The following is a 24,233-nucleotide window of genomic DNA, read 5'->3' on the forward strand; positions in this document are numbered from 1 at the left end:
TTCCATAGAAGTAGGGATCCCAGAAATGTGTCTTTTTAAAAATTATTCTCTTACCAATCAGCCCTGGAGAAACAAATATATACATGAATGAGAGGGGTAATTTGCTTTGAGGAAAGATGCACTGCAAAGATAAACAGGGGAGCTAAAGCCTGCTCATGCTAAATACATTTGTACCACTGTGAAACTAGGGAGAGTTATTGGGATGGATTCAGACTAAATTTTCAACTAATAAAATGGGAGTGGTAATTTCCACCAATGCCCTCTTCCTGCTGCAGGCCCCCCCCCCCCATTCTGCACACAATTTGTCTCTTATGCCATTCCTGAGGGTCCCCTGCCCCCAGGACCAGCACTTTGGGGAAATCAATGGGTCATCTGCTTCACTAACAGTGCCCTTATCTGAATGGAAAATTTAGTCACAGTGCTGTTATTCTTTACTCCATGCTTTTAGAATCTAGAGAAACTCAGATTTGATTTTGTGCAAAAATATTTTTTGCAAAAAAGATATATGTGTGAAGATGTGAGATTTAGCAACTAGAAGACAGAAATATTGATAAGCTTTTGCATTTGAGCACAGTACAGCACCATTATTCCCATACTGCAGAAAAGAAGGAACGTGCAAGCCATATAAGACTACCTATTAAGCTCAGGGCACTTTTGCACTGGAATATTCTCCAGGATTCACAGCTTGAAATGATGCTGTTATGAGAACTCCCAGTTTCAAAATCGGACTCAAAACTGAAATGTCTGTTTCATGACTTGTGGGTATTCTGGAGCAGCCACTATAATAATCAAATCTTTTTAGGTACTTTGGAAGGGGTTGTACTCCAAGTATTGGCAGTTGCTTTTCAGGGGCAAATCTACAGAAAATGGCACCCGGGGCAAGCATTGACAATGAGCCACCCCCCCCCCCCCGGCCACCCCCAATATCCATCTGTAAGTTTTCACGAAATGAATGGGGTTAGATAGGGCTTTCCCCCAGCAAGATTTCTGATTGACTATTGGAGATTTGATTGGCTGTGCAGATTTTTAAAAATGTTACCTTTGCAGCAGCTGCCAGCAAAGCACAAGGACACTGTGTTACTGAAGTTGAACTGAAGCAACCATAGCCCATAGCTGTATGGGTCAGAGCACTGTGTAACTCCTGTAAAACAGTTTTTCCATGCTCTATTTGTTCTGACTTATCTGTCTTCAGTTTTTAATTCTCTGCATTTGCATGCTCAGAGAATTAAAACCTGAAGACAATTCAGCACAAATAGGGCATGGCAAAACTATTTTAGAAAGGAAGCCACAGCCCTCAGTTTGAAAAAACCTGAGCAAAGCTGTTTACAATTGGACATTTTGAGGACATTAATTCATAAGGTTGCCATAGAAGAGCCCCGCCCCCAACCTACGTGCATGCCGAACCACACCCACCCACCTCCCTCCCTCCGTGCAGACCAGCAGGGCCTGAAGAGGCCTGCATGGAGCCCCACCCCCCAGCCTTTGTGCAGCCTGAGCTCTCCCACCCCCAGTCTCCGTGTAGGCCGTCAGGAGCTAGGGAAGCCTGCAAGAAGGCTGGGGGGCAGGGCTTTGGGGGGCGGTGGCACCTGCCGCTGCGCCCCACCCCCAGCCTCCGTGCAGGCTGAGCCCCACCCCCCAACATCTGTGCACGCCTGTAGGGTCTGGCGAAGGCCTGGGGAGGCCTGAACGGAGGTTGGGGGCAGGGCTTGGTGGTGGTGGGCAGCCCAGGCAGGTGCTGCACCCACCTGCATCTGAGCCCCGCCCTCCCCCCACCAGGCCAGCTCCTGAGGTGGGGCTCGGTGGCATGCGTCCAGGGACATGGGTGACGCCATGTTCCTATAGGCCATAAGCCTCTGCAATCCGATGGCATTACACACATTTGTATGTTTATGAAAGAAATTAATCCTCTATTAGATACTTTTTAAGACTCCCTGGCAAAGCAGTGTGCAAAATGTGTGGGGATCTTTACGTGAAACATAATAAAAATATTTTCCCCCTCCACTGTAGCAATTTTTTCTTCTCTGGTTTCAAATTCAGAACAGCCATTTCCAAGAGCCCCACATTGAGAAGTCCTTAAAATGCCAAATTAGGACCAAGGAAGCCCAACTTCAAAGATCATCTGGTGCCAGTCTCTTGAAACCTAGTCTAGTCCGCCTCACAGGGCTCTTGTGATGAAGATGGAGAAGGGAAAGGCAATGTGAAGGGAGAAGGGAAGGCCACCTGGGTTCCTTTAAGGGGAATGGGGGGGAGGGAAATGTGCTGGATTGACTTGTGCAACAGGATGGCCTGAAGCCCCACTTTGTTGGATACAGTGAGTGGATGCTCAGTATGAAGTAATTTTATATAGGAAATTTGAAAAAAAAACTATGTGTTGCCAATGGTACACAAAGTACAGGAAATACAAAGTGAAATGGAACTATGCTAAACTAGCTAACACACCTGTAACAGCTAGATTAGAGTCCAGCAGTATCTGAGAGACAAACAAGATTTTCAGGATATAAGCTTTCAATCTTCATCAGAGTCCTGTTTTGTAAAGACAGTTACCATTCTAGTAAGAGAAAAACTGTAAATTTAGGTTGATGAGTGGGAATAACAGAAACATTGCATAAAAAGTCCTGGTGGCATTATAGGGTTGCCAACTTCAGATCATGAAAATGCTGGAGATTGGGAGGAGGGGTGTGGAGCCTGGAGAGGGGAGGGACCTTAGTAGGTATGATGACTTACAAGCCACCCTGCAAAACAGTCATTTTGTCCAGGGAACTGATCTGTGCCATCTGGAGATCAAGACCCCAGATGGAGGGTGGCAATCTAGCTGTATAAACAATTTGGGGAAGTACTCCAATACACCATATTTCAGTCTAAATGCTGTACACCAGGGGTGTCCAACTCTGGTGCTTCAGATGTTCATGGACAACAATTCTCAATTGGCCATGCCAGCAGGGGCTGATGGGAATTGTAGTTCATGAACATCTGAAGCGCCAGAGTTGGACATCTCTGCTGTACACTTAATTCCAGGGGAGCCCCTAGGCTTGTACTCTTGGGCAATCTCCTCCAGAGGCATCACCGCATGATTGCGGTGCTCCTTGGATCTGTCACATATCACCCAGATGAGAGCCCTGTCATTCTTGCAGAAGAGCTTCAGGGGCTCTCAGTACTTCCCGCAGAAGTCCTGCCTCCCCTTTCTCCTGCTTGGTAAACTGCCTAGCAGTCTCCACGAAGCTCTGCCAGTTGGGATTCCCGTGGAACTGAACACTCTCCCAGCACTGAGGGCAGACCATGGCCACTGGCGATTCCCCCCAGCCCCAGCACTGGACGATGCAGGCCTTGCAAAAGTTATGCTGCAGTCTAGGGTCACCAGCACTGTGAAAGAATCCAGGTAAATGGAGCCGGTCGCTTCCTTTTGAAGCCTCTTGCTGGGGCTCTTTGCAGCCATGGCTCACTCTTAGATAGGCAGAGGATTGGTTTTCTTTCCCGCAACCAAGATCGCTACACCAGGTTGGCAGAGCTGGGTGTGCCCAGCAAATTCAGCAAAGAAGCTGGTGGCAAGCAGAAAGGAGGAGTGGAATCAGCACTTCCCTGCAAAAGTCACGAATCTTCATGGGTTTTGAAGGGGAAAATGGATTGTCAAGGGGCAGACAACTGGCTGCTTTCCTGGCCGGAGGAGGAGAGGGCCAAATGCACCCATCATGTGACCCAGGCAAGTGGCACCTGGGGACAGAGCCCCCCGCCCCCCGATTTGCCTCTGATGCTTCTTTAAGACAAACAACCAGGAGAAGAACCAAAAGCAAAAAAGAACAAAGCAAGGATTCTCTGTGCTGTTTTGATCACTACTGCAAAATGCACTGGCAGGCAATGGAGATTTTTACATACAGGACTTTTCTGCACGTTTTCCTCCAACTTCCAACTTTTCCCTTCCATGCTCCACAGCAGTTTCATCTTGTTGAGCGCATGGTTATCGTGGTCACTGTGGAGACTTGCTGCCTTCTTTTTTACCCCTTTTCCGCATATATGCTCTTTTAAAAAACAAATCTATCAATATATTGTCAAACGCTTTCACAGCCGGAAACACTAGGATGTTGTGGGTTTTCTGAGCTGTATTCCAGTAGTATTCTCTCCTGACATTTCACCTGCATCTGTGGATGGCATCGAGAGAATACTACTGGAACATGGCCATACAGCCTGGAAAACCCACAACATCCTAGTAAATCTATCAATATTTGAAACAGATAAGCAGCAATACATTGTTATAGTGCTGTAACTACCTAGTGCTATAATTTATTGCTACATCTATTCAAATTTTAACGAAACCATTGCAGTACCATATAAAAATATAACTAAGGTTTTACAGCAATTTATTTGGTTGCCATCAAGTCACAGGCAACTTATTGCATCTCCATAGTTTTTTGTTTGTTTTTAAATCTCCAATGGCTCTTTGGGGTGCAGCAGAAAAAATGCCGGCAAAATGGTTTTGAAGAGGGGCTGATGGAAGGGAAATGGCATGAATGTAGCAGGTCAAGAAAATGTGTACTATTCCTTGCAGACAGTGCACTAATGCACTAGGATGGTGCTCTTTACAATAAGACTGAAGGAAAGGTGATTTGAGGAAGAACACAATGAGGCTGGAGAAAGTCTGGAAACAAAATGGTTTCTCTGCAACATTGTGCAGAACCTCTTGCACAAAGTGCTCCAATTTGAAAACCAAGCTGGAAAAACACCTTGGTGTAAAAGCAGCCAAAGGTAAAGATTGCTGAGATTTGAAGATTTTTTTCAATTATTACCATTTCTAACCTGCATTACTCAGCCCCCTTCTACATGGGCCAATAAACACAGGTTAAGGATGGTAAAAAAACCAAACTTTTTTTTTGGGGGGGGGGACTTCTCCCCTACAGCGAGCCTGCCCCATGTTATATCCCCCAAATTGGGTTTTTCGAGATTCACACTATCCGTGAGTCTTTTTTAAAATCCCAGGTTGCAGCCGCTTGCGAGCGAACGGCTGAGCAGGAGGCGCTTTATTCGGCTGTGCTTTCCTTTTTTAAATTTCCTGGCTTACATCTGCGTAGCCACACATGTGTAAAGGGTTGTATCATGAGACAGCATGGCTGCGGGGGTTCATTTGTGCATGCCTGCGTAGTTACGCATTGGTGGGAGGTAAATTTAAAAAATCGACGCACCTCCGTGTGAAGGCGCAACAGCAACCTGCATTGTTTCTGTGGGCTCCAATCGCTGCTGCACGGATGCATGCAAACACGATAACAGGAAAGTGGGTTACTTTATCCTGACTGCAACCCGCTGCACATTTGCTGTGTGGAAAGGGCCTCAGTGAAGGTAATGAACATGTTTTAAATATACAAAAGCATAATGAAAATATCTCCAAAGCTAAGGCTCATTCCGCACATGAAGAATAATGCACTTTCAAACTGCTTTCAGTGCTCTTTGAAGCTGTGCGAAATAGCAAAATCCACTTGCAAACAGTTGTGAAAGTGGTTTGAAAACGCATTATTTTGCGTGTGCGGAAGGGGCCTAAGTGATGCAAATTTAACAGCATACATGAGATATATTCACTTTTCTTGAATTCTGTTTTAAGAGGCTAAAGCGTTTATTGATACATTTACCAAAGTAAGCAAGTATTTCACCACTGGAATATTAAGAGATATATTAAGAAGTCTATGAAATATGTTCATAGATGATCATCAGCCCCATTGCAAAACCATACATGCCATCTCATATAACAAAGTATCAGATTGCAGAATAAAAGCTCAGAAAAGTTAATTACAACACCAGATTAAAAAGACATTAAGAAAAACTAAACTTACCAAGAAGCAATGGTACAGGCTTTCTATAATAGTAACTCACCCATGTTTTATTTGCTTTTCAGAAGCTCTTCCAGAAGATCTGGTTTTTAAATAGGCAAACCATGTTCCCAAGGCCTTCCTTAGCATAGCATTGTTAGCTTTCATTAGGTAGGTGGCTCTTCTGTTCTCTCTGCCTGCCCCCCCCCCCCCCCCTTCAGCAAGAGGGTGTGCTCATTGTTTCCCAACGGTTTCACAGTCCAGCAAAATTTTTCCTGTTCCAGTAAATGGCTGTTTTCGGTTCATTGTTTCTTAAGGGTGGTTTCTCTACCAACATCTCTGATTAAGTTAGCTCTTGAGCATTGCTTCAGGCACAGTTCAAATACAACATTAACAAGGTTACATGTGTCATCAGCATAATTAGCATGTCAGACATTTCTAACAGACGCCACACAAGCTTCACACAAACCAAACCTGTACGACAAAAGTGTCACAGACAGGACACACTAATCTGTCCCTCCATGCCAAAAATACATCCCTCTATCCACAACATAAAATATACAGCTGTAACAATTCCCTCTGATGTTTGATAAAGTGTACAATTAAACTCTTGTGAGTTTTTTCCATATTTTCCACTATGCAAATTCTATTCGAAAATTCCGAGCAATGTACTTTGTTTTGCTAATATAAATTGCCCAATCTCCTGCCAGCTTTCTGATGCAATTACGACTCCTGATCTTATCCTTGTCTTGCTTTTTGCTAACACACCAAGTTCCATTTTTCCTTTCTAAGCCTTTCAAAATTTTACCCAGGTGGATTGTGCTGTTCATATCTTCAGTTGCTGCTTGAGAAGAGTCAGAGACACGCAGACACAATGCAAATATATATTTTAAAAATAGAACAAAGCCACAACTACTTTATCTGTGTGCAAAATCACTGAATGGTTATGTACTGCTCCCCCAGAAATTTAATTCACCACAAAAACCAAGCCCTCTGAGATGTTCCATTACTTACTGTCCCTTTGTGTGCCAACATGGACAAGTTTTATGAGAAAATGACTCCTGTCACTTTGTTTAGAAAGCAGTTTTGTTTTCTTTGGACACCTCTATGCTTTCCTTTCAGGAATATCAGAGAGACTTAGGGAAGATCAGCTACATATCAAATCAGGAATGCACTGTATTAAATTAAATTGTATGGGTTAAATATAATCCTCTGCTAAATCTGTGTTTACACTGGTCAGACAGCCTTCAGTTCCAATGAGCCAAACTACACATCAATGCTACTTCCTAACAATGCTGTTTCCTAACATTCCTAGGCACTGGTAAATCTTCCCAGAATTGTATAGAGCTGTTAGGATAAGCCTAAACTTGTCTGGTCTATTGTTCTACCTTTCATTGATTGTGTTATATGACTGAGAAAGTTCACAGCCAAGTTCTCCTATTAAAAACACAGCAAAGAATAATTTCAAAATAAAGAATTGGGACTCCATTACTATTTGGGATTGAGATATGATTATTTGTTCCACATTGTCATGCATCCCTTTGTATTTCTCAAGCTGCAAAACATGCTCACAGATTGCATAAGATTCCAAGCTAGAAAAGGCTACAGTGTATGGGGGGGAGGGGATATTTCCTTACAGTATTTGAGTATTATAGGTTTGACATCCATTTCAAATCACCAAGCCCTTTATTTGCATCATATAAACTACTTTTAACACTATACAAGAAATCACACACAATTCAATGACCTTTTAGCTGGAATTCAAATGGTTCCTCCTAAAAAAGAATGGCTCTTGCACCATTTGTTAATGCTAACAGATATTTCTGAATCATAAATGTAACGTGAGAATCAGATCACTTTGGAATCATTGCAGATAACACATTAATAGTCACCTCTCAACTCTAAATATACTGCACTTCCTGAACGAAGAGCTTTTTTTTGTGTGAAGGGGTTGGGGAAAGGAGGAGGGAAAAAGAGAAGGATCTCAATTTTATGAGAGGTTGGCAAATTCCTATCCCTAAAAGCAAGGATGGCAAACCTTACTGTATCTATTCCATGTGCCATGACCACTTGTATTTCCTATAGTTTGCTCTGGGATGGAAAAAGTTGTGCATACAATATGCCAAAAATACTGGAGGTTCAACTGCAGACCATTCCAATCCTTTCAGCAACACTTCCCTAACAGCAGCGGTCAAGGAATGACATTTTATCCAGATGCTTTCAGTGCTCTTACATGGACCCACAGTTCTTATGGTTAGTTCCAAAATAACTCATAGTTGTTTCAGAGGCATAAAACAGCACTTGAAGTTTTCACCATCCTGTGGAATTTTTAAATTCATTTTACAGTTTTTGTTTCTGTGTAAGAATTATAACATTACAAAATCACAAAACCGTATCACAGAAAACTAATATCATAGTACAAGTAAAGATATATGTAAGAAAAAATATATATTCTTACCAAAATTTATTCTGGATGCTGCCACATCTGTTCAGAACTAGTACATTTCTGACTCCCAAATGCCAGAAATACACAGCAGGAGATCACCATATCCAGCCTGCATTGCTTGTGGACTCTCTCAAACATCTGTTTGGCCATTGTCTGAGCGGTGGAGAGAACTATAACATGATCAAGCAAACCAGTGATTGTCTAAATATTCTATGCTGAACCAAATAGACACTGTTCTTCTATAAGAATAATTAAGTCACATTAAGCAAGCTGAGTCTACCAGGTTTCTAATACAGGAAATGATACTGAGTGTATAATGCTGAGAGCCAAAGGAAACATGCATCGTGTCTGCTATAAAAACAGACATACAGAGGTTTGCTCTACCTAAACAGGTCAACTATCTCAGTATAACAAGTCCCCGAAGACAACCCCCCGGCTTCTTATACCATTTGCCCTAGAGTATATTAAAAACAGTATTTTAAAAAGTTAGTCCTAATCAGTGGCGTAGCACCCACAGGGCAGGTGCAATGTCCTGGGTGGTGCAGCAGTGGAGGTGTGGCCAGGCCGTGGTGGGGGCGTTCCGGGGCAGATGACGCCACGGCAGGGGCACAGGGCATGCGTGCGCCCCAGGCACAATTTCCCCTTGCTTTGCCTCTGGTCCTAATGTAAGAGACAGTCCAAAAAGCTGGCGGGGGGGGGGGGGGGGGGCTAGCTCAATAGTAATGCTACTATACAATTAAATTTGACATCTGCAGGAGAGGCATACTATTAATAAAATAATATTAAATGGTTACAATTCTGGTTCAGATTGTCTAGGCTAGTAGTCTTATAACATATCCTTAGAAGAAGCATAATTTTACAGAAATGCTACCACAGTGTGTACAATGCAGATGCAAAATTTCTAGGCATTTCCCAGCAACTCGGGGGGGGGGGGGCAGGGTGAGAATTACTTTTATCTTTTCTCCAGAAAAAAGAGAATATTCTAAGAATATATGAAACACTTTTTTTCTGATCAAATTTTTAAAATTAATGCTTTAAAGCCATAAAATGATTCACTTACAATTTAGTTGGCATGTAAAGTTGCACTGTTTGGCATCCTTGTTATAGTTAAAAGTAGAAATGCCTTCATTTTATACAGTGTTAGAAATACACTCAGTATTAAACACACAGTTGAAAACTGCTGCACTCTATCCTTCCTTTGCACGTATATCACATGTTTTTGGCACCTGAGAAGCAGGAAAAAAAGGTGAAAATTAAAAATAGAAGTTTTTGAGTAAAGAAAGAACATTATTTTAAGAGATACTGCCTCATGCAAGAGAACTACAGCACATTTGGATAGGCCAAACTAGTCCAACCTTTGTCAGATCTCAAAAAGTGAGCAGGATTTGCACCAGTTACTATTTGGATAGGAGACCATCAAGGAAAACCAAGATTGCTACTCAGAGTCAGACAATGGCCAAACCACGTCTGAACTTCTCTTGGCTTGAAAATTTCATATGGTTACCTTAAGTTCACTGTGACTTGATGGGAAAAATCTGCAGGAGGGGATGGTGAGTTAAACTTGATAATATTGAAAACATTTAACTCTTCAAAGTATATTATCATTACATATATTATGGCAAATTAATTGTAGACAGACTAGTCATATTTAAACAATATGTATTGGAAAATATATTATTATCATAATACCATAAATCTTTTTATACTTTATACATTTATAGCAAACACGGGAATTATAATTACCTGATGCTGTAGACTGCCTTACATAGACATCTTCATGCTACACATTTTGAACAAGCAATCTCTTGTTTTTAAAAGCATTTTATTTATTCCAAAGGAGAAAATATTTTAAAGTGTTTTTTCCAGTGTTCCCTGAAATTTCCAATTAAAATTGTTGCATATTTTCAGTTTCTTTGGGGTTTTAGTTTGATTGCTTAATTTCCTTTGATAGATGGTTCCTCACCCAAGCTTCTGGAATTTTAAAGTCACACTTGCTAATCAGACTGGAGACTGAAACCTGTGTGTTTGTCTAACTTGAATCTGAGGCGTAAGAGAAATTACATGAATTTTACAACTGAGGAACAAGAAGCAGCCTTTAAAGGCTGGTTGTTTATTGCTCTGCTCCCCCTGTTCATTGTGCATATTTGTAAAAAAAAAGAAATACAAATTGAGAGATGGTGAACAGAACTTTCCTCACAAAGGGGATTGACCCTTTGAGGCCTCCTCTGGAACATCTTTCCACTCAAGAATTTGAAACAACTTTATGGCACTGAAACAGTTCTCAGACTGCATTATTCTACCCTCTAGTCTTCCAATTATGGCCTTCATCAGAAGCGTAGCTGGGCAGGAGTGAACCCAGGGCGCACTCTGTGTTTTCTCCCCCAGCCCCTTCCCTAACCTTTTCCAGCTGGCAGAAAGGGCTGAAAACAGGCCAGGCTGGTGGGGCGAGGGAGAAGGGGTGATTGTCACGCTTCCCAGGCACGCACCCCCCCCCCTCTTTAGGGAAATGTGTGGAACCTCCCTACCACTATGCAAGAGTGAGGGGCCTGTGGGAGGTCCCGCCTGCCAGCAACTGCCCGAACTGTGCAGCACCAATATGGTGTCTGTGCAGCCATGTGGCTTACAGGGAATGTTGGCCATGTCTCTATGGTTTTTATCACAGATTAGGAGAAATTCCTAGAGTGTCATCCAGAAGTGATATGACATCCTTCACATATTACACCCTTTGTACCATCCTCAAATATCCTGGCACTTAATAAGACAATGCTGACAACCCTATGCCTACCACTACTGTAATCCATCAAATATCTCTAGTTTTCACCCACCGCATGCACGCGTGCACGCGCATGCACACACATTTAGGGCTGCTTCACCCATTACATTTCTCTATATTGCGATAGTTTCCCAAGCAAGTTAAAGCCACCACTCCCAAGCCACGACGAACCCATCATAAGTCTCCTCAAGACTCCCAATTTATATTTAGCTGCTCCAAATCTGGAAGCTTTTCCTACCTCCAAGTCATTTTTTGTCATGCTTTTTTAGCACTACCTCAGATAACACCAATGAACCTTTCCTTTGTGAGCCTTTTTTAGGGCTGTTTCACTTTTCTTATCAAACTGGTCTTTTAAGAGCATTATTGCCACCCTTGGATAATATTGCACCTGAGTGCATGGTCACTACTGGAGAGTCAACTAGTGGAATCTTTAGATCATTCATAGTGCTGGAAGGTAAAGTTTAATTTTTTTTTTGTTAGTGCTCCCAGTGAGGCATTGCCCCCAGATTATCCCATTCAATTTTTGTGACCCCCCCCCCCATATTTCTGGTAAAGAAAATTCTTGCATGGGTTTGGAGGGTGTCTTGAACCCTCTTGAGTCCAGTTTTGAAGTTTCAATAGGCTGTTCTGCATTGTCAGTTTGGTAATTTAGTGCTGCTACCATTTTTTGTAGAAGTATGTTGAAATGTTCAGGCTGAAACAGTCTGGAAGAGGCATTGTTCTGTTCTGACTCCTCCCCAGACTTTTCTCCTTCTGGATGTGAGGTGGAATCAAAAGAGGACCTAAATGAGTACAAATCATTCTAGGAACATTTTTGTCTTTTTGAAAATGGCACCTTTTGGGGGGGCCTCGCCACTGTCAAAAGCCTCTAATACGCCCTCCTCTTCTCCCCAGTTAGACTGGCTGTCTAGGAAGGATCTGTGGCATTTTCAGCCCTTGAACAATGTTATTGGGTGTTTAAAATAAGGATAACAAGAGAAGCCAAACTTTGAAGAGAAACTTCAAAAGAGGGTTCATCAAGAACCTAAATGGGCCTAGCTGCAATTAACAATCATAAACTGAGTGGCAAGCTGTCAAACAAGTGAAGTTTCAACTCTGTCACACCTTTCAGGTTTATCAACCTTAACTATTAACCATTTTGCCTTAGTCAGCACAATGTCTCTGAGTAGGAGTATTCCATAGTGAACAGGGATGTAAAAAGAGCTTTAAAAGATCATGCAAATGATAGTCTTTCGCCATTTTCCAGTTTTTAATGTTTAGTTTGGGCAGCTCTTCCAACCTGATCAGAATTGTGTCTAAAATGCCACCATCTGTTCTCATGACAGTATTCTCCAGAAGCCACATTCCTAATTGTAAAAAGCTGTCTAGAGGTCTGCCACTGTTTCCTTCAGAGGTAGGCAGAGCACATCTTTCCCTGCAGGAGGAGGGGTGGAGGAGCTTTAACATCTCCTTTCATCTGGCTGCTACAGCGGCCAGAACGGCTCACAGGAACAACCTCCGGCTAACTGAAGCCAGATGGTGCTGCTGCCGCTCCTTCCACGCGTTTCCAGGTTGGCCTGGCTCCGCCACCCCCCTGAAACTTCTGTGGCCGCTAATTTAGCACAAACTTCTATCGAGAAAGAGGGTTTTTCTGATCTGAGGCGATCAGAAAGCAACTAGCAGACCAACCCCAGTGCCGCGCGGAGTCACAGCAGCAAATGTTTGGCACCCCCTCCCGCCTTTTGTGCATTTGCACCCGGAGAGCGCCCCCCCCAAAAAAAAACCCCACACCCGCTTTTCTCCGGCCGTAGTAACTTCATGAAACACGGCCTCACCCTCCCCTTTATGAAACAAACGCTGCTTCAGGAAGAAAATTGCGCCTACTTACTTCAAGGTACACTTTGGACAAGATAAGCAAATCTTCTCGCGGGTATTGCAGTGACTAGGGCGCCGAATAAAGTTTGCAGAAAGAAAGAACTCTCCAAATTTAAACGTGGGGAGGAGAGAACGCCGCTGGCCTCCTTTCTCGGTTTGTTTTTTTTAAATGAATGCAAGTACTTTTTTGCAACGGAAAAAAAGTTTCCCTCCAAGTAAAAAAGAAATTATTCAAAACCCAGCCCTGGCCAGATTTGGGACTTGCACTTCAAAGCCAGGCTGTTTTTCCGACGCCGACAAGAACGCGCAGCTGCGGCTCCCAGCATGTGGTGCATCCACCTCGACAAAAAGCTTCAGCGACTTCCCTCCCTTCCCAGCCCCTTTTTACACCTCTTGCTCTATCGCGAGCTGCTTGAAGAAAGCCTTTAGACCTCCCTGCTTGGTTCCAGGAACGGGTACTTAAGGGACCTCTCCCAAGTACTCGCCCTAATCAGAAAATGGGGGTGGCATCCATCCTGCCTATGCCCCCAGTCTATGACACACCAGAAGCTGCACGTTAACGCAAGAGCGCTGGAGGAAGAATGTGAAAATATGGGTGAGAGATTATGTGAGGGGAACTACGGGAATTAATTCACACCGCAGCAGCTGATAATTAGCATGTGCATTATAGTAGTCTGGATAGAGGCGGTGTCCTTTAGGAATTCCAACCTCCTGTTTAAAAAAAAACAACACTTTTATTGTTTTGTTGTTTCATTGTTTCCCCTCCAACGAAGTTCTGGTGGAAAGCTGATATCCCCAACGCTGTTCAGTCCTCACAACAACGCTGTGAGATGGGTTAGGGTGAGTGACTCCAAAAAGGGCTTCATGGCCGAATGGAAGTTTTAACACTGGGCTGGATGTAGTGCATAGCTCCAAAACAGCTGAGATATTGAAGCAAGTGTAATAATTTAATGTTATGTTTTAAAACAAAAAAACATTTAGCAGAGACAACAATTTGACTTTGTTTTAACATTTTAAAATTATTCCACATTGGATGACTATTTAGAATTCACTCATTCTGCAGCTTTTAAGCATTTAATTGTAATAAGTCTGAGTTAAACACTCACTGGACAAGGAAGGTGAGGTCATTTCATATTTGTATGCCCCCTTGAAGGAAAGGATGTAAATGCTTTAAATAAATACATGTATAATATTCATAATAGTTGCTGCTGCTTTTCTTTCTGTATTGGTTGTGTTCCCTGTAGTGATTCACTGGTCACCCAAAGAAATTTTAAATACCTAGCATAGTAGTGGGACAGAAAGGTGTTGGCAGATGAAGGTTCTCTTGCTTGCCTTGATGCATCTATAGGCTACTATTAAAGCACAGGTTGCAATACTAGCCATTGTAAGACAAAAACAAGAACATATGAAGCTGCATTGAACTTTTTTTTTACTTTAACTAGTTACTGGATAAATAGGCACACTGATCTTCAGTGAAAAAACCTGCTGCAGTAACAGTGTTCAGGGCACTTCTGAACTTGTACAAGCTTTTACCTTGCTCTTCAATTACTGCTAGAATTTCAAGACTTCATGAACATTGTGAAGAACATTGTAACACTGATACTAAAACAAAACATACCCAAGAATCCTGGCAACATTCCTTAAGTACATATTATTTGGGATAAAGTAATTTTTTTAAAAATTGTGATATTTCTAAATACCTGCATCTTTTCTTTTTTAAACTGCAGGTCTTTTTATCAGCTGCATTTTTCCCCACATCCTTCTCTTCACAGCTTCCTTTCTTACTGTTTAAGGTACTGCAAAGTGAAAGGTTGAGATAATTTTACTCTTGCCAGGAAGCAGTTTAGTGGGCCTTTCAGAGAAGCTGTTCTTAGGCACCTCCTTCTCTAGGACCAAGTCAGTTCATGAGGGAACTCTGACACATCCTTTCCAGGAAAGTGACGACTGATTTGTACTGGCAAAGCCTGTGCAGCACTCTCTCCACTACCCACATTTTAGATATAGGACTAATGTAATTGTAAACAGAAACCATATGTTGAACAGAAGCTTCTTAGACTTACAGAATGACCAATAAGTCTTTCTCAGTGCATTTAAGACGAAGCAGTGGTTATTCAACTCTCTCATTCCAGAAAGGGTTGTTCAGGAGTAGCTGCAGTACTGCCTGCTTCAAGACAGGGAGCCTTCACCTTTCTCAGGGCAGCAAGTACTGTCGCTCAAATCCAGTCTGCCAGCCCTCCGCTGGCAGATTTAAGCATCCAGGAGGGACAAGGGTAGTAGATCTTAAACTTCCAAGAATCTTGCCTGTATCTTCAGACTGAACAAGCAAAAAGGTATCCTGCACAACTGGAAAATTTGGAACCCTAAGATCATCTGATCCTGTCACTGCTAATGTAGAGTACAAGTCATAATTGATACAAGAGGTTTTATCTGCAAAACAATGCGCAAAATGATCACAGTGGCTTGCACAGCATTCCACCTCCCCCTGTAGGTCAGAAGCCTAGAGTCCCTGACCACCTGGAAGAGTTCCACAGGTCTACATTGCACAGATAAAATGGTAACAGAGAAATATTGGCTCTTTTTCACCATTAATGTAATGGAGTAGGCTTTAAAATAAGCTCTAGCCTGTGCCTTGTCAGATCTGTCATTATCTGTCTTCACTGTTTCTCAAGCCGTCTCCCTTGCTTTTTCATTGTCGACCACAGGCCCTCAAACCAAGGGTCAGTCCAGGGCATTTGGTCTGAGGGAGGGCACCTAGGAGTAATCTTGTCAATTTTTTGGTCATTTTCTCATTTCATAGGTCAACCCGGGCATTGACAAGAGTGCCTACTATATCAACAAGGAAATCCCCATTTGAAAACCATTTGCTCCATTAGGTTACAGGGGAGGAGCGTCATAATCAATCCCACACCCCCAAAGCATCTTAGTACCCCTGTAAGTCTATGAGATGGAAACTGTCTTCAATTTTCCTGAAGTAGCAAGGCCAGTCACTGTCACTAATACAACCAAACGCTTCTGGGTCTGGTCTGTAAATTCAGTTCAAAGTGCCTCACCTACATGCCTGGCTGCTTATTCACCCAGTTGAGGGCCTCCACATTCTACGCATGCTCAGAAAGTTGTTTACTGGTGTCCCACACTACAGGTTAAACTCAGTTTGGTTGGTGGTGATCCAAAGACTGTATGGCCAGGGGAAAGAAATGGGGAAGTGCCCACTCAGACATATGCATGCACGTGCAAGTCCCTGTCCTATCATGACATATCCTGACAAAACCACGTAAAGTGTACACACACAAGTGTGTACAACTAAAAAATCTTAATTATATATTTACAAGTGAAGGGCCCAAGAGGATTAACAGGAGTGTGGGGGGGGGGAGTTCATTTTCCCACTCCTTGCTATTCCTCTTTGCCTTCCCAGCAGTGCCTGCAGCCTCTTCCCTTCCCTTCCCTTCCCTTCCCTTTCTTTCTTTCTTTCTTTCTTTCTTTCTTTCTTTCTTTCTTTCTTTCTTTCTTTCTTTCTTTCTTTCTTTCTTTCTTTCTTTCTTTCTTTCTTTCTTTTCTTTTCTTTCTCTCTCTTCTTTTCTTTTCTTTCTCTCTCTTCTTTTCTTTTCTTTCTCTCTCTTCTTTTCTTTTCTTTCTCTCTCTTCTTTTCTTTTCTTTCTTTCTTTCTCTCTCTCTCTCTCTCCCTCCCTCCCTCCCTCCCTCCCTCCCTCCCTTCCTTCCTTCCTTCCTTCCTTCCTTCCTTCCTTCCTTCCTTCCTTCCTTCCTTCCTTCCTTCCTTCCTTCCTTCCTTCCTTCCTTCCTTCCTTCCTTCCTTCCTTCCTTCCTTTTCTGTTTCTCCCTTAGGCAGCCTCTGCCACTCACATACCTCTTTCTGATCCCCTCCACCATCTTCAGCTTGCCCCTTTAACCTTTCCACTCCACTCCACTCCTCTCCTATCTTTTACTTTTTTGGCTTCCCCCACCATACTAGCTGAAGCTTGGAATCCTCAGCAATGGTGGTTGCAATGTGAGTTGCTGAGCAACTGTTGTGAATATCAAATCCCATCAGTAACCCACCAAATGGCCACCAAGATCTCAGGAGGTCTCACTGGTACACATTTTTTTAAAAAAGCAGATATTTACTTCTATGATTTTGGGAGTTTTCTAACTCCCAATGTTTGTTTGTTTAACAGTTCATATGTTTCTGCAAACCAGGCTGTCTCTAGCCCCATTGTGTTGATATTTTGATTCACTGTCTATTGGCCAGTTCAAAATTATATATTAATAATTCCCTAGCTGCCTACTCCAATTTCACCTAAAATGCTGAATGCACTAACACAGTCATGACCTCTAGCAACCCAAAAGGCAATACTTTTTTTGGAGCCACCCTTAGAAAGTGACCTACTCAGAGCCCTCAAAGTAGTAATCAGCTGGGTTGGAAGCCTCAGGTGCCTAAGCCTCCTCCTGGCCTCTCAATGCCCCCATCACTACTATGTTGTCTGGCTTGCCATTATCAAACTAGACCTTCAACACAGCATAAAAGACTTGGAGGGTTTAGATGACCATTGCCTCACTCTAGCTTAGATGTTCCTGACTATTAGGTGCTGATATATCTTGAGAAATAAAATCATACTTGATTATTTCTATATGAACAAAATAGTGGAAAAATAATTATGTAAACAAATGCACTCTATTAACAATGTATGAGTTTATGAAGTAGATTGTACTACGTCAGACCCCTGATCCATTTGGCCTATTTATCGTCATTCTGATCAGTAACAGCTCTCCAAAATTTCCAGCAGATGTCTCTTCAAACCTTGCTGGCAGTGACATATCTCAGGTATGGCAGGTATGGCACATGCTCTGGGCACCACTTGAAGGTAGGCGCCATCCCTGCCAGCCTGCTACAGCTGTGCAGTCTGTGCACCTTGCCTTGCTCCACCCGCCTTCCATCTCCTCAGTGCTGCTCAGCCACTGGCAATGCTGCACCTGCTCCAAGCCAAGCTTTGGGAAGAGTCTTGCACCATCCTGAGCCAGCAACAAAGCACAAGGCTGGCCAGTAAGGCAGACACCACCCCCACCCCCCGCCCCGACTGGATACTAGAATGCTTGCCATAGGCACTGTTTTCTGTAGATACGCCCTTGCTTGCTGTTTATGATCTTTCAACTGGAGATTTTAGGGATTGAGTCCCCAGTCTTAGTCATACATGGTATGTGCACTGAACCTCTTCCTCAGTTTTGAAATTAGGTGATACACTTAGTAAATTAAAATTGCTAAATATTCATTGAGAGATATGATATCCCTCACTTCTTCTTGGTACTTAATACTATGCTCCATTTGTTAAGTATATTACAACATTCACTTTTCTAAGCCTTTTCTCTTCAGTGCACATTGATTCTCTGGCAATGACATGATGCTTAGTTCATCCTGCTTGTACAGGAATAATCATTTATTAGGATTATTTTGAACTGAGGGGAGTGTGCCATTTAGGGTTTTACTGTAAGGCAGTGATACTCAGTAGGTTGGAAGTCACATGTGGTCTTCAGCATGCCCCCTGTTGCTCTTCTCAGCACCATTCCTCAATGTGGCACCTGCCCTATGTTTCAGGAAAGTAAGGCCCTTTTCTGGTAGAGGCTTGTTGTTGGTAGTTGGTTCCACCTTGAAAAAGTCACCACGAAAATAAACTTGTAAGCTGCAAGCCTTCATGAGGTACAGGCCTGAAACAAGGGATGGAAGTAAATGTAGCTTTTTTGCTGGAGGGTGATTGAGAATGTGGCTCTCTACAAGCCATTGAGCTAGCACTAAGGTCCTAATTCCCTAATGCCCTAAGGTCCTAATTCCAATTAGTTTATCAGTGTTTATTCTCTTTCTTTCTCCCACTGTCTCTGTCTCTCTCACACACAGGCCAACTACACATAAGGCATCTGCTGCTCGATAGGGGCAAACATGCGTTGCCGCAAGATTTCTTGTGGACATATCTCCTCAAGTCCCGCTTTCATTTTCTATTTTCTCTGCAACAGGCAAGACCACTTCTAGCACAAATTTAATTTTACTTCACAGTCAGAGTGGGCAGAGTTGCCAGGGAGCACAGTTTTGCCCTGGATCTCTTCCCTCTACCTACAGGCAGCTCGCCTAGTCTCATTCCACCCCCACCCCCCCATTTCCCTGGTGCTGCTTTGCACACTTCCCCCTCTGCATCTCTACATGCTTGTTATTGATAGATCGATAGGAACAACACCAGCCAGGTAGCTTTCTGGCTCTACCCCACCTGCCCCACTCTGCCTATGCCTTCTCCCATGATTGGGAGGCCATTTTTAAAACTTTCTTTCAGACAAGCTTCTATTTTAAGAACAAGCCTCTCTCTTTGGCTTTTGCAAAGGAACAACACAAACAGCATTTCTTTTTGTCTCCACTCCACCTTCCCCGCACTGCTTCCGCCCTCCCCAGCGACCAGGAGGGTTTTTTACAACTTTATTTCAAACAAGACTGTATTTAAAGCAATTTTCCTGGCTGCAGCAGTGGCAGGAAGAGAGAGAAAGAGATAGAGAGTATGTGTGTGTAGAGGGGAAGGAAGAGAGGATTTAGCATATGGTCCCCCCTTCTTTCTTTTTGGGAGGATTATGCTGGGAAAGGGAATACAATATTGATATACTTGCTATCACAGGTATATTGATCTTGCAATTACGAGTGTGGTTAGATATGTGCCTTTAAGAGGAATTGATAGGTGGAGTTAAGAGAACCAGGAAAAGCTGCAGAGGGTCGATTCCCCACGGTCAATTAATTGCGTGATACACGAAATATCACAGATTCTGGACGAACTCCCCACTGCCTGAGTGACTAACAAGGCTTCTTCCAGGTTCTGTCGCTCATTCCCCCCTTATCCCATATCTTTTGAGGTACCTGGTTGCAAGTACAACTTTTTAAAAATCACACCTCTGAACCTGTTTGGTGGGGAGGATCGGGGGACTAATCTGGTTTCCAAATTTCCACCGTTGAGTATGATGCAAATGTCTTCTAGCCAATCAGTGTGCGGTGGGCTGGCTCGAGCTAGCGCCGCTATCAATAACCCTCCTCTTTGGTTTCCCAATTTCTGCTTTTGGGGTCGCGGTGTGCGGTGCAAAAGGGAAATGTGTGAGCCAGTGAACCGTTCGAATGGGAGGACAGTGACCCGATTAAACATTAACTGTTAATTTCACAGCACATAGGCAGAGATAAGTAGTCTGTCCCTAGCCTTACAGAATTTTTAAAAAATCTAGGCGCTAATGGTAACGTGTGGCGCCGATCTCGTGAGAACACGAGATCATGAGAACATGAGAAAGCGTTAACCAACCAGAAAGCAGAACAGGGGGTGGACGTTCTGATATGCTCACTTCATGACGTTATCGTGTTTTTCCGAGGAAAAAGCGGTCCCACCCCAAAATGGCACTTCAACCAATCAGGAGAGACCAGCCATGGCGATCGCATGGTAGTGGGGATTGTCACATTTCCTGAATGCGAGATAGGCCTACCAGTCCAGCTCTACTTCCTCTCCTTATTCGGATGGAGTACTTATTGGGATCAGGGCCAGCAGCAATTTCCTAACAACTTTCTAACATGCAGTTCATATAACTCACCTAGCTGGCATGGTGGCTACCACGTGATGCCAAACAGCTCACCTGAACCTAACAGCCTCCGCACAAGTTGCATGATTTGGCCAGATCCAGAAGTGGCTGATCAGATAGTTCATCTGAGCTACAGCACAACTTGTGCAAGTTGACCACGCTATTCCCAGGGAGCATCTGCTAGGACCATGGTGGTGAACCTTTGGCACTCCAGATGTTATGGACTACAGCTCCCATCAGCCCCTGCCAGCATGGCCAATTGGCCATGATGGAAGGGGCTGATGGGAATTGTAGTCCATAACATCTGGAGTGCCAAAGGTTCGCCACCACTGTGCTAGGAGAAGGAAAGAGGGAAAGCTGAAACAGTGTTATATAGTGGTTAAAGTGTCAGACTAGGAGCTGAGGAATCCAAGTTCGAAGCCCTACTCTGCCATGGAATGATATAAGCTGAATTGGCTTCCTTTTGGAAAGAAAGGTGGGGCATAAATGTAAATAATAATTAATGAAACAAGACTGGGAGGCAGAGAAAGGAAAGCTTCATTAGTTGATTAGTTAGGGAAGGAGAAAAGGAAGCCGGAAAGGGGAGAAGATATGGGTCTGTCGTTAGGAGAGAAAGAAGAAATAATGTGAGGAAGAGGATCCAGGGGAAAATGACATGATCCCTGAAAGTCATTGCTTGTTTCCCCACTTCAGAATAAAACTTCTGCTATTGTACTGCCCTTGTTTAAATCCTGGTCAGACCACACTAGGAATACTGTGTACAGTTCTGATCGCTGAAACTGATAGAGTTTACTGTAGAGCCTGAAAAGGTGCAGAAAAGAGCAACCAAAATGATCAGGAGCAAGAGCATCTCTGCCTTATGAGGACCAGTTAAATGCTTAGGGCTGTTTAGCATAGAAAAAAGTGTAAGTAAGGGGAGACATGGGGGCTTCCGGTTTGGGAGAAGAAGCGGCGGCAGCAACTTTCTGTGGCTGCTGAACTCTGCACCCTTTACCGCAGCGAACCCCTATACTATTGGGACGGTAGGAGACTTCAAGGAGCTGGAAGATATCCTGCCCACGCCGAGCCCCGTTTGGGGAAGCCCGTGAGCTGGAAAAATCCGTAAATAGGAGCCTGAACGGGTGAAACATCCCACGGAGACGGCTGGGAACGGGTAGCAGAGCGGGGGAAGAGCAGCCTTCCCCCTTCAAGCAACGTAACCAAACCCTAGAGATTTTGTTATTACTACTTTGCAGTAACAGACATTGGGTTTAGTAAAGTCTGTATTATAAAAGAGTTTAAATTCTTCTAAAAGCTATCACCTCTATATGAGAAAATAAATATAAAACGAAACGAGCGACTACGGAAATAGAGGGGAAAAAAATAGAGGAAAGCGGACCTCCGGTAGCGCAAAGCGCATAGATGAACAGAAATTAATTAAATACCGAGAGGGTCCAGAAGACATAAGCCTCTTAAATAAGTAAGAAGAGAAGTAATCATTTATAAAGTAAGAAAAGGGGAAAAAAATAAATCCTTACCGCTTTAAGGGCATAAGGAGTGGCCAAACGAAACAAACGGAAGAGAGTTAATGGTGAAAAAGCAGGAAGTGATTGCGAAACCATAGAGAGGCGAAATAGCCGCTCTGGCACGCGACGGAGAACAGGACATAAACAAACCATAAGTATTAAGAAGTAGTTAATAAGAACTGATTGTGCCGAAAGATGTATGACTGATGCATTAAGTTTGAGGTGAAGACAGTTTGTACCAGTCTTATATTTACCAACCATTGAAGGAGGAAATAAATGGCGGCCAGCAGAGGGAAGGCGCAAGCAAAAGATAAAGGAGGAATTGAGGAAATAGCGGGAGGCAGGAGAGGCTCGGAATCTGCTCCGAAAATGGAGACATTGTATGACATGATATCTGCTATGCAACAGAATATCGTAACGTTACAACAAGACATGCAAAATAACTTTAAGGAAATTAAACAAGAAATAGCGCAAGTTAAAAAATTGGAAGAAGCGGTCCTGGCTACAAAGCAAGATATAAGTGATGTTAAAGAACAGATGGTCACGATAGGTGAGAGAATGGATGAAAAAGATAAGCGAATAGAGTCTCTGGAGGAAAAAATAATGCTAATGGAGCTACGAAGTAAAGAAAAAAACATACGGATCAGAGGATTAAAAGAAGAAAGATCAGAAGAACTGGAAAAGAGAATAATAGCTGAAATGGCAAATTTTATTGAATATGATGCTGAAGAACTAGAGGCAGAAATAGACTCAATTTTCAGAGTCAACTCAAAATTTGCCAGAGAAAACAACGTACCCAGAGACATTATTGTCACCTTTCTCAAAAAGAAACAAGAGACGCGCTACTAAGAGAACAAGCAAAGCAGAAAATGAGAATTGAGAACCAAGAACTGACTCTTGTATTAAAGGAAATTACCCAATAGCTTCATAATGGAGAAGACTTTAAAGAAATATACCCCCCTGACTGAAATCCTCAAAAGGAAGAAAATCCTCTATCGCTGGGAAGTGTTAGAAGGATTATCCTTCACTTATAAAAGTAAAAACTGGACTGTAAACTCGGAAGAGAAAATGGAAGACTTCATTCAGAAGAACAAAAAAGAACTGACAAAAAATGAGTCACAGAAAGTTGGTAAATTAAGACATATACAAAGTATATAGATGGAAAATTATTTCCTTTATCTTAAAGCTTCTATAGACAATGTTTAAAATAATAATTTCAGGAAAAAATAAGAACCATATCAGGTAGATAATTCTAAGTTGAAGTATTAAAATGTGATATATAAGTTGGATAAAAATTAGTATGAAATATTTTAAGGAACAACTACAAAGTTTTTATGGTAGAGAGAGATATAGAGATATATATGTATAAAATGAAAATTTAGAATTTAATAATTTGTTTGATATTTAAGCAGAATTGTATGAGTATGTGGGTAAATATCTATTTGCTGTTACTATAATTTATCTGCTGTTATTACATAGTATGAAGATGATAGGGTAGACAATAATTAGAATTGAATTTTAGAGTTAAAATATTAGGGATAATATAAGTTGGTGGATAAATTAAGCTAATGAATCTAAAGGGAAGGAATTCATATGTAATTAAAGAACCCTTTTGTCTTCTATGCGCAAAATGAATAACAGGTAAAATCGAAGGAGTGCATGGAAGTACATACGTGTAAATAAAATGCGGAAAAATATCGGAAATATAAAAAAATGTATATATGTATAGATAGAGTTGTATTATATATGTATTAGGATAGAGATGTATATATGCACACCGAGTATATACATGGGTTTGGATATCTCTGATAGATCTCTAGGTTTCCCTGCTTAAATGCCACAAGAGGAAGGGAAAATAATAATAAATAGGTGTTTATAGGGTCTCAATTGGAAGATAATTTGGAGCAAATAATAAAGAATATGCAAATATATAGTATGGTTAGAGAAGATGGTAAGGAAATTGACAAGAATTATTAAAGGATAAAAAGATAATTCTGTCTTCACCATGATATGAAGTTTTAAAAAAAAATAAATGAATCTGGAAGAAGATTTCATGCACAACAATATTAATGGGTTAGCAACATACCACAAAAAACGTGAGGGGACATTTTTTTCTTCTAATTCTTGTATAAACAAAGGTGTGATATAATATGTATTCAAGAAACGCATATAAAAAGAAAAGATGAAGAACTAATTAAAAGGAAATCCCTTGGGGAACTTTTCCATGTTGCACATAGGAAAAAAAAAGGGGAATTGTGTTATATATTAAACAACATTTAAAGCCGACA

The 24,233-nt window shown here is 42.3% G+C and overlaps 1 protein-coding gene and 1 long non-coding RNA gene across 2 annotated transcripts in view; one reads left to right on the forward strand and one right to left on the reverse strand.

Annotated features, from left to right (window-relative positions):
- Positions 1-8,252: 8,252 nt before the first annotated feature.
- On the reverse strand, positions 8,253-13,394 carry LOC125434995. The gene is made up of 3 exons (XR_007244844.1): positions 12,876-13,394; positions 9,296-9,461; positions 8,253-8,405 (listed from the first exon to the last, which is right to left on the reverse strand). It is a non-coding gene; the product is annotated as an uncharacterized LOC125434995 (long non-coding RNA).
- The window catches only part of SERHL2 (serine hydrolase like 2), a 36,463-nt gene continuing 25,518 nt past the window's right edge, over positions 13,289-24,233 (forward strand). Inside the window, 1 exon segment of the mRNA XM_048500915.1 lies at positions 13,289-13,457. Within this exon segment, the coding sequence (XP_048356872.1) occupies positions 13,397-13,457 (61 nt within the window). The 5' untranslated portion in view covers positions 13,289-13,396.

This window comes from Sphaerodactylus townsendi, linkage group LG06, assembly GCF_021028975.2.
Source record: "Sphaerodactylus townsendi isolate TG3544 linkage group LG06, MPM_Stown_v2.3, whole genome shotgun sequence".
NCBI lineage: Eukaryota > Metazoa > Chordata > Lepidosauria > Squamata > Sphaerodactylidae > Sphaerodactylus > Sphaerodactylus townsendi.